The 10,746-nt window shown below is 47.1% G+C and overlaps 1 protein-coding gene across 5 annotated transcripts in view; it reads left to right on the top strand.

The window, feature by feature from the left end:
* Nucleotides 1–9,276, top strand: part of LOC116511807 (hematopoietic lineage cell-specific protein-like) — a 23,787-nt gene extending 14,511 nt beyond the window's left edge. For 2 of the 5 annotated variants that reach the window (XM_032222003.1, XM_032222004.1), the window contains exons 9-17: nt 912–1,022; nt 1,108–1,218; nt 2,046–2,101; nt 3,157–3,226; nt 3,896–4,035; nt 5,425–5,523; nt 6,321–6,657; nt 7,673–7,744; nt 8,592–9,276. In XM_032222003.1, the coding sequence (XP_032077894.1) occupies nt 912–1,022; nt 1,108–1,218; nt 2,046–2,101; nt 3,157–3,226; nt 3,896–4,035; nt 5,425–5,523; nt 6,321–6,657; nt 7,673–7,744; nt 8,592–8,728 (1,133 nt within the window). In that variant the 3' untranslated portion in view covers nt 8,729–9,276. The remainder of the gene's footprint in view (nt 1–911; nt 1,023–1,107; nt 1,219–2,045; nt 2,102–3,156; nt 3,227–3,895; nt 4,036–5,424; nt 5,524–6,320; nt 6,658–7,672; nt 7,745–8,591) is intronic. The other 3 variants (XM_032222007.1, XM_032222006.1, XM_032222005.1) reach the window with 2 other exon arrangements.
* Nucleotides 9,277–10,746: the final 1,470 nt, after the last annotated feature.

Genomic DNA, 10,746 nt, shown 5'->3' with positions numbered 1-10,746 from the left:
GCCTTGGTTGAGAGCTAATGATCAGCCCAAGTCACAAAGGAAGACGTAGAGAACTTTAGAACCTACTCACCCTGCAATCTATTTGCTCCAAGGGAAGAGAATATTTGTTGTTCAGGGTTGAGCTGTGGAGTCCTTGGTGGCCTCTGAGCGTGGTGGGTTCCTTGCAGATGTTTCATGACCCAACTAGGTAACATTATCAGTGCTATCCTCTCTATTATCATTGATATTAATTAGTTGGGTCATGAATCATCTGCAAGGCAAGCAAAACAACCAAGCTTAGAGACCACCAAGGACCCCCCTCCTCCTTCTCCTCTCCTTCACTGCTTTTCCTTCCTTCTTCCTTTTCCTCTTCTCCTTCACATCCTCCTCCTGAACTTCACAAACCCCTTCCCATCTAACACTGATGAAATTACTTAGTTGGGTGGTGAAATATCTGCAAGAATGAACAGGTTCAGAGAGCACCATGGACCACACAGTCCTCCTCCTCCTCCTCCTCCTCTTCCTCCTCCTCCTCCCCTCTGCAACCTCAGTCCCTTCCAGCATCGATGACGTTGCCTAGTTGGGCCATGAAATACTGTTCCTGCAAGGATACAACCAAGCTCAGAGAGCACCATGGACCCCACAAGGTACTGACTATGGGCACACAGCCAGGCCACACAGCCAGGTCAATTGAAGATTTAGTGGCTGCACTCACACAGGTTAGGCTTTCCACTTGTGAGTGTCTTCTTCAGTTGTGCCAAGCCAGGCAATCAGTCTGTTGGGTTTGTGATTCTGCCTTTCCATCCAACTCAGAAAATGCCTTCTTTGTTTTGTCTTCTCTCCCTGGGGGCTGCAAGGCCATTTGCTGCCTCTCAAACAATCTCTCGTCTCTCTTTCGTCTTTCTGGAAAATGTTGTGTCTTCTCATTGCAGACCACGCCGTTGGATTTGGTGGGAAGTACGGCGTTCAGAAGGACCGCCAAGATAAGTCTGCCCTGGGCTGGTCCCACAAGGAGGAGGTCAAGCCCCATGAATCTCAAACAGGTCTGGAAACTCCAAGCCAACCTTGGTTCATCTCAATTTAATATCTCATGGCCTTTCTGAAGAACCTCATGTTCTCCCTTTGCAGACCATGCCGTTGGATTTGGTGGGAAGTACGGTGTTCAGAAGGACCGCCAAGACAAATCTGCCCTTGGATGGGCCCACAAGGAGGAGGTCAAGCCCCATGAATCCCAGACAGGTCTGTGGAAGGAGATGGGGCTGGGCAATCTCTTAGAAGAGCATAAATGTACAACATAGAAACCATATTCTGAAATCTTTTAGCTAAGGATCACAAGATCCGATTCCTCTTTTGCAAGTTCAAGCTTCCAAGTTCTTCTCCAGAACTTTGAGGCTTCAAAACCTGAAATAGATTGCTAGTGTTTAAACCAGTGGTAGTCAACCTGGTCCCTACCGCCCACTTGTGGGCGTTCAAGCTTTCATGGTGGGGGGTAGGAGTTTTGTCCGATACTCAAGCACTTTCCTTTTTTTAAATTTAATTGACTTCCCTACTTTATAAATCACCATTACTGTGGAACCGGTGGGCGGTTAGAAAATTTTATTACTAACAGACATACAAAAGTGGGCGGTAGGTATAAAAAGGTTGACTACCCCTGGTTTAAACCATCAGCTTAGTCATAAGACCTAGGGCCAACTCTTTTAAGGTTCTCCATCATCTAGGTCATGGTTGCCCCAAAGGTGCTTTTTCCAAAAGGCAACTGGACTTCCTTGGTTTTTTTCATTGAACATGTTTACCTTCTCATCCAAAACATCTCTTCAGTTCTCCTTAGTTCAGAAGAACCGAAGAAGCTTCTTAGATCAAAAGCGAAACATTTTCAAGTAAAAAAAAACAAGAAAGTTCCATTGCCTTTTGGAAAAAGCACCTATGGGACAACTCTTTCAATGCAACACCGAGCCCCTTAGGACAGCCACACAGGCAACTGAGAAGAAAGAACCTCAAGTTCAGACTTCTGAGATCAACCCATGCTTCCGCCTTCCATAAAAAGCTGGCTGTTTTGTCTATTGCAGACCATTCTCAAGGCTTTGGAGGCCGTTACGGGGTGCAGAAAGACAGAGTGGACAAGGTAAATGGAGGTTGAACCTGGGGTGGGCTCAGCTGGGTCTTGATGGTTGGGAGAAGGTGCTCCAGGAGGACATTAAACCACTCAAACCCTCTAGTGCGAATGCTTCTCATTCTAGCCCCGCTGCTTGATTTTATTCTCCTGATATCAAGGTTTCAGGACAAGCTCCTCCAACCTTTCCCCCTGCAGATATGTCGGACTACAACTCCCATTCATTAGAGTCAGGGTGTCCATAACTTCCTTCTAGCCTTTGGCAGTGGACTTATGCTACCCCAGGGATACACAGGGAAGTAAAAGAATGTCGAGAGGTTGCCCACTTCTGAGAGATGGAAGCCCCACTGCTTGTTGTATGTCTGCCTTGCGTGGGGTCCATATAAAATGCCAGTGGAGGAATCTATGGGCATTTGATTGAGCTCCATGATGGCTTTGTGGGCTTCTGCAACGACCATTGGTGCTGCATTCTTAAACTGGTTCCATTAAGCCACGTTGCAGCCATTTTCAACCAGACGTAAAAGGAGAAAAATCTGTTTTACACGAACTACAGATTCTTCAGGGGAAGGATAAATCAGGAATGGGTGTAATAAGCATAGATTAGTTTGCCAACCTGAACAACTTGAAGATATGTGGATTTCACTAGAAGTGAGTGTGGAAACCCACTGATGATGTTCCATAGATGGATCATGAAACGTCTGCAAGAAAACTGCAAGCTCAGAGAGCACCAAGGGCCCCACAGTCATCCTCCTTCTCCTCTTCCTCCTCCTCTCCACCACCACCACCTCCTCCTCCTCTTCCTCTGCAAATCCCACTCCTTTCTAGCACTGTTGATGCCCATAGTTGGGTCATGAAACATCTGCAAGAAAGCCACCAAGCTCAGAGAGCACCAAGGACCCCAAGTCTACCTGCTCCTCCTTCACCTCCCATCCCTCCCCTCTAGCATTGATGATGATGTTACCTAGTTGGGTCATGAAACGTCTGCAAGGAAACCACCAAGCTCAGCCAGCACCAGAACTGGACTACAAATGTAGTCTTTTATCGGTTTCCCTTGACTTCTCTTGCAGAGCGCTGCTGGTTTTGGTGAAATGGAAGCTCCCATTTCTTCATATCAGAAGACAAAACCTGTAGAAGCTGGTAAGTTCATTCATGGGCACCTGGGAAGACGGGGAAGATCTCACAGAGAGCAAAAAGTGCCCCTTTCTCATCTCTGGCAAGACGTACGTATATGGATGTGGAATATAGAATCAATTCTGGGAGTTGAAGTCCACAGGTCTTAAAGTGGCCAAGGTTGGACACCCCTGGTTTAATGAGAAACTAGAGGGAGAGAGGGATAGGAGAGAGGGTAAGGGGGGAAGATGAGGAGGATAAGGAGGAGTGGAATGGAGAGAGAGGAGAAGGAGAAAGGAAGGGGAAGTAGAGTAGGAAAGGATGATGGAGGGAAGAAAGGAGGTAGGAGAGAGGCAGAAGAAAGAGGTGTATGGAGAGCAGAAGAGCTAATAATGGGTTTTTATCTTTCTAGGCGTTGATGACAAGTGGAACCGATTTAATTACTACTTAATACAATAGGATATGGGCTATGTAATAGTATACATGTGATTGTATGTTATGAAAGTGGAAAATAAAAAAAAGTATATTTAAAATTCGAGAAACTAGATGTTTCACAGCACTTTTCTGAAGAGCAGTCAGTCAGAGGACCTACACAATCCCACCAGGGACAATTCAGCGTCTCCTTTGGATTGGAGATGGAGGAAGCTTCTCCTCACAGTTTTTAAACCCCTCTATTGACCTTCTCATTGGAAACAGCTTCTGCTGGGATGGGGAACTTGAGGCAACGTTTTGAAAACATGGCCAAGACTGCAGAGGAAGAGAACAAGAAGAAGGCAGAGGAGGAACGGACTCGTCGCCAAGCCCGAGAACTTCAGGAAACCCAACAAAAGTCAAAGGTGAGGATCTTGAGTCTTGACTAGCTTTGTTCTCCATCAGTCAACTCAAACCAGGTTTACGGTCAATCTCTGGGGCTGAGACCTTCTTGGTTTAGGATTATAGCTAAGTGTTATTACAACTTCACTGAAGTGAAGCTGATTTTGATGCATCTGGGACCAGTTAGCCATGTGTCTTCACCTTCACTTCATGAGTAGACATCTCTGTAGAGGTAATCCTTGACCTATGGCCACAATTAAGCCCAAAATTTCTGTTGCTAAGTGAAAATGAGGGTTTTTTCCTCATTTTACGACCTTTCTTGCCACACTTGCTAAATGAATCACTGCAGTTGTTAAGTTAGTACCATGATTGTCCAGTTCATCTGGCTTCCCTGTTGAGGTTGTTGGTCAGAAGGTCGCAAAAGGGGATCATAGAACCCCGGGACGACCACAACCGCCATAAATGTAAGTCAGTTGCCAAGTGGCTGAAATTTTGATCATGTAACATTCATGTAACTGCAACGGTCGCAAGTGTGAAAAATAATCCCAAGTCATTTTTCCCCAGTGCATCTTTAAATGGTCATTAAATGAATTGTTGCAACTTGAAGACTACCCATATTCTTCACCTAATCAGAATAGAGCTAGAAAGGACCTCGGAGGTCTTCTAGTCCAACCCCCTGCTCAGGAAGGAAGCCCTATTCAATTTCAGACAAGTGGCTGTCCAATCTCTTCTTCAAAACCTCCAGTGATGGAGCACCCGCGAATTCTGGTGGCAAGTTGTTCCACCGGTTAATTGTCCTCGCTGTTAGGAAGTTTCTCCTTAATTCCAGGTTGAATCTCTCCTTGATATGTTTCCATCCATTGTTTCTCGTCCTATACTCTGAGGTGCTTTGGAGAATAAGTTGACTCCCCTCCTCTTTGGGGCAGCCCCTCAAATACTGGGATAGGGAGCCATTTAAGGGAGTAGTTGAGGCCAACAAATTCCAGAAGACCAGGTGATCTCCACCTTGAAGAGCCAAGGTGGCGCAGTGGTTAAATGCAGCACTGCAGGCTACTGCTAGATCAGCAGTTCAGCGGTTCAAATCTCACCGGCTCAGGGTTGACTCAGCCTTCCATCCTTCCGAGGTGGGTAAAATGAGGACCCGGATTGTTGGGGGCAATATGCTGACTCTCTGTAAAGCGCTTAGAGAGGGCTGAAAGCCCTATGAAGCGGTATATAAGTCTACTGCTATTGCTATTGCTATTGCTATTTCCAGAAACGCCCCCCCCCCTCTTCATGGGAATGGAAATGTTGATTTGGGGAACCCATGGGCACTTCCTCTTCTTTGTGTTAGCCATTTCTTCTGCTACGGAGGAAAACCAAAGCAAGGTTGGCCTCCAGGAACACATTGCTGAATCTCTTCCTCCTTTAAGGACATGAAGAAGAGCGAAGAGAGAGATCGAAGCCCTCCGTCGGTGCCTGGACAGATGCCCCGAAAGGGCAACCTGCCCCCTCTGCCTCCCCAACACCAGGTAGGGAGACCGAATGAACGAGTAATGTCTGAATGTGAATTCACGGGTACGACGTTGCTGCCATCAAGGGGAACATGAGCAATTAGTTTCCAGACAGCTTCTGTGCATCTGTGGGCCCCCTGGTGCTCTCTGAGCTTGGCTGTTTTCTTGCAGACATTTCGTGACCCAACCAGGTAACATCATCAGGTTGGGTGGGTCATGAAATATGTCAAGCTCAGAGACCACTAAAGAATCCACAGTCCTCCTCCTCCTTTTCCTTTTCCTCTTTCTCTCCTTCTCCTTCCTCCCTCTCCTCCTCTTCTTCTTCCTCCTCCCCCCTCCTCTTGAACTCCTCAAACCCCCTCCCTTCTAGCACTGATGATGTTACCTAGTTGGGTCATGAAATATGTGGAAGAAAATAACCCAAGCTCAGAGACTACTAAGGAATCCACAATCGTCATCGTTGTCGTCCTCCTCCTCCTCCTCCTCTTCTTCTTCTTCCTCCTCCCCCTCCTCTCTGTAAATCCCACTCCCTTTTAGCACTGATGATGTTACCTAGTTGGGTCATGAAATATCTGCAAGAAAATAACCCAAGGACCTTACAATTGTTGTCCTCCTCCTCCTCCCCCTTCCTTCTCAATTATGATCATAAGTCAAGGATTACCAGTATCATATAGTGTTGACTGTTGCTGTCTGTCATTATGAATGAAGGGTTGTCCTAGGTGGGTGTCCCATCTAGTCAAATTCTGGTTCCTCCAGAAAAAAAGTAGCCTTGATGGGAACCAAGCTTGTTGAAGGATGTGGTCTTCTTTTTCCAGGAAGAAGAGGAAGAGGAAGAGGAAGAGCCTCCTGTTCTTCCCCCACGGAACCTGGACATGGAAGGTGACCCCAGAGAGCCTCCTCTCCCACCTTCTGGCCACCTGAAACAGGAGCAGCCCATCTATACGGAAAGCATCGAGGATGGAGGTGATTATGAGGAGCTGATTGGGAACATGGACTATGAGGAACCCCCTCCTCTCTTAGCTGACTATGACCAGCTGGGGGATTATGAGGAAATGCCGGACCACAAGGAGGTCTCCAAAGATGATGGTGCTGAAGAGGACCAGGAGTATGAGGAGCTCTGCAGCGGCCACCCTGGAGGAATGGCTTCTTCAGGTGAGAGAAGGACGGCGAGTTGGTTGAGTAGGTTGAATTTTACCTTCACGCTGCAGACTTAAGGCCTGATGTAAATGTGCAGTACTTGCTGGTTGTTGCTTAATAAAAACTGGGCTAGAGAAGGTCGCTTCAGAACATATTGTATGTTACGAGTTCCCTCTCTTAAGGAGGTCCATTGGTGGGAACAAGAAGAAGGGCCTTCTCTGTGGTGGCCTCTTGGAGATAAGACTGGTCTCACTGGTCTTTCCAAAGGCCCTGAACACCTGGTTTTGCCAGCGGTCCAGGGAACCCCAAAGAATGATATGAAGCCCATCAAGTGGTTGGTTTGATGGTTGCCACCAGGGGATGAGGGTTTATTGGGGTTTTTATTTCTGTAAGCCATCTACAGTCACCATGAGTTGGGCGGCCATATAACTCTTCTTAATAAATAAATAAATATGTTGGATTTGAGAAGGAGACTGTATTTGGAAGAATGGTCCCACTTCCCCTAATATTGGAAGATTGCTGTCATGTCACCCCTAGTCCTCCTCTTCATTACAGTGGACATACCCAGTTCCTGCAACCATTCTTCACATGTTTTAGCCCTTTAATCCTCTTTCTTGCTCTTCTCTGCACTCTTTCCAGAGTCTCCACATCTTTTCCACATTGTGGTGACCAAAACTGAATGCCGTATTCCAAGTTTGGCCTTACCAAGGCCTTATAAAGTGGTATTAACCCTTCACGTGATCTTGATTCTCTCCCTCTGTTTATGTAGTCTAGAACTGTGTTGGCTTTTTTGGCAGCTGCTGCACACGGCTGGCTCATATTGAAGTGATTGTCCACCAAGACTCCAAGACCCCCCTTGGAATATATCCCTCTGAGATAGATGTGCCTTGATTTAAATTGTTGCACCACTGACTGTGGGAGCAGTTGAGCTTCAACTCTGTTTTCAAGTTTCCTGGACTCTGTAAGAGGCAGGACAATTCGCGCAACAGTCACAATAAGGTGACACTATCTCCACAATTTTCTTTTTCAGGTGTCGAAGAGCATGTATACGATGTGAGTGAAGGAAGCCTATCTGCTCAGGCCCTCTATGACTATCAAGGAGGTGCGTCATTTCCTCTGGATAATGGGGAGTGGGAAGCACAGGGAGGTGACTATGATGGGCGAGGAATAACAGAGTTGGAAGGGGACCTTGGAGGGCTTCTAGTCCAACCACTGCTCAAGCAGGAGACCCCAGACCAGTCATGCCCAACATTTTTGTGGTTGGGTGCCAAAGATGTGAGGGTGTGCATGTGATAGAGCAGTGTTTCTCAACCTTGGCCACTTGAAGACGTCTGGACTTCAACTCCCAGAATTCCCCAGCCAGCATTCGCTGGCTGGGGAATTCTGGGAGTTGAAGTCCAGACGTCTTCAAGTTGCCAAGGTTGAGAAACACTGTGATAGAGCATGTATGTGCTGGCACACCCATAATGCAAAGCATGCCCTCATATGCACATGCACACATAAATCCCCCCTTCACGGGCCCCCACACGTGTGCCACACTACTTGCCTCCAAGCTGAGCTTGGCATTTGCTCTGGGGGGGGGAAGGCTGTTTTCACCCTCCACAGGCTCCAGGAGAGCCTCCGGAGCCTGGGGAGGGCGAAAATGGCCTGTCCCGGCCTTCCGGAAGGCCAAAAGTCAGCTGTCCGGCACTCACATGCGCACTGGAGCCGACAGCTCGCATGCTGGCAGATATGATTCCACGTGCCACCTGTGGCATGCATGCCATAGGTTCTCCATCATGGCCTTAAACCATTCCAGACACATGATTGTCCAAAGATGGAGCACCCACAACTTCTGGAGGAAAGTTGTCCCACTGATTGATTGTCCTGTGAGGAAAATGCTTCCCCTTGGTCTGAACATGTCTTATCTTGCCTGCTAGTTAAGACCTTCTCCATCTTCTTTTTTCCAGAGGGGGATGATGAGATCTCCTTTGACCCTGGAGACACCATCACGTCCATCGAACAAGTGGATGAAGGCTGGTGGCGTGGATCTTGCCGTGGTAGAGTTGGCCTCTTCCCCGCTAACTACGTGAAGCTCCTTCCATGAAGTTCTGCCCAGTGGTGGTCACCCATCCCTCGCTTTTCCAGTACCCTTACTTGCTGCGTGACCCAACAGGCCAGAACCCTGCCCCCGAGGTAGGGGAAGCGGAGAAGACCTGCCTCCTCTTGCATGGACCAATCAGATGCTTCTCCTTCTTACAGCAATTGTACATTGCCAGGATCTGTCCTCCTGTTCTTCTGGTCACGCGGTGATCTCTGAACCTATTCAGGCTGCAACTGGTTTCTTTCATCTCCATCAGTGGGTCCTCAAAATCTCCCCATGCCCCAATCTTTCTGGGACTCCTAATTCTATCTTGGCCAAATCACGGGCATGGAAGCTCCATGGGCTTCGAAGGATGGAGATTAGCTCTGTTCCTACAGGTGGTCCTTTACTTACAACCTTTCGTTGAGCAACCGAAGTTGCAACGGCACTGAAAAAAAGTGACGATCCTTGTGCCTCTGACTATCACAGTTTCCCCACAGCTGCTGCTCTTCTGCTTTTGAGCAGGTGCCCCCAAATACTGTATTTTTCAGAGTATAAGACGCACCCCCCCAAAAAACTGGGTGCGTCTTATACACTGAATACAACATTTTTGGCATCCTGTTTTTCACAAAAATGGACGCTCAGAGGGTTTGGGATGCCTGCAAAGTGCTCCTTGGGGCTGCGGAGGGCTGTTTTTTGCTCGTTTTTGCCCCCCCAGCCCCCAGGAACACTTTGCAGGACTCCCAAACTTTAGCTGTGCTAAATGGTAGTTGGGTTAATGTTATTACATCTGGAATGGTGTCTCCTGTTCTTAGAATTTGGGTGGAGGAGAATGTACATTTTTAATTCCTATCGCTGGAGGTGAAGGTCTTTGGTTTGGTGACTAGGCTGGCCCAATATTTCTTCATGGGGAAAAAATCTCTGCTGGGGGGGGGGTCTATTAAGAAAGACCCGATTGGCTTTCTGTCTTTAAGAGCATGTTTCTCCATTTCTCCTTTAGGGAAATATAATATCCTGCCTATTTTAATATCCCCCAAAATATTTCATTCTTCTAGGAGGGGGAGGGGCTTCTCACACATTGGAGGTTCCTAAATTTTATAACATTGGAGGCTCCAAGTGGAACAGTGTTCGTTCGTTCATTCATTCATTTTTTCCCCCATTCAACGTTTTTTATTTGTTAAAACAAATTATACATGTTATAGGAACAAAGAGTTGTCTGGGTCTTTTTTACATCCTCTCAATTCCATAGTCCTGTTTACATCATTGTTTCGTTTTCACTTTCAGCCAAATTTTTCTCTTCCATTATTTTCCATCTTTATAGTTATTTTTTCTTAATACATAAGCAATATCTTCCATTGCCCCTTCAAAGTTACACCAAATTTTCATTTCTTCCCCACCCATCCTTATTTCTTTTTCATGTGACTTTATTGATGTCCATGTTATAGAAGAATTTGGGGTGGAGGGCCAGAACCTCCAGTTTGTCTTGTTGTGTTCAATATAGAGCACTGAGACCTCTTCCTTTAGAAAGAGTCTCGGGTGGGTTTCAGTCCGATCACAATTCGCAATTTGCAATTTAATGAGCTTATATGCTGCCCAATCCCGGAGGACTCCGGGCGGCTTACAAATACGAAATAGAATAAAATAACACATAGGGGAAAGAAACATACACAGTTTAAAAAAACACACAACATACATTTGGCTTAGCTGGGGGTTGAACCTGATTTAAAAATCAGCAACCCCAGGCCTGTCGAAACAGCCAGGGTTTGGTGGCTTTTCAGAAGGCCGAGAGAGTGGGAAGGGTCCGTATCTCTGCTGGTAGATCGTTCCACAGAGCCGGAGCAGCTACAGAGAAGGCTCTCCCCCGAGTAGTCGCCACCCGGCATTGTCCAGTCGATGGCACCCGGAGGAGGCCTAGCCTGTGAGTTCTTATCGGACGTTGGGAGGTGTGTAGCAGGAGACGGTCTCTCAGATATCCAGGTCCAATGCCATGTAGGGCTTTAAAGGTAATCACCAGCACTTTGTAACGCGTCCGGAGACCAATG

This window comes from Thamnophis elegans, chromosome 7 (assembly GCF_009769535.1).
Source record: "Thamnophis elegans isolate rThaEle1 chromosome 7, rThaEle1.pri, whole genome shotgun sequence".
NCBI lineage: Eukaryota > Metazoa > Chordata > Lepidosauria > Squamata > Colubridae > Thamnophis > Thamnophis elegans.
The sequence above is the reverse complement of the archived record's forward strand: the minus strand, read 5'-3'. Positions and strand labels throughout refer to the sequence as shown.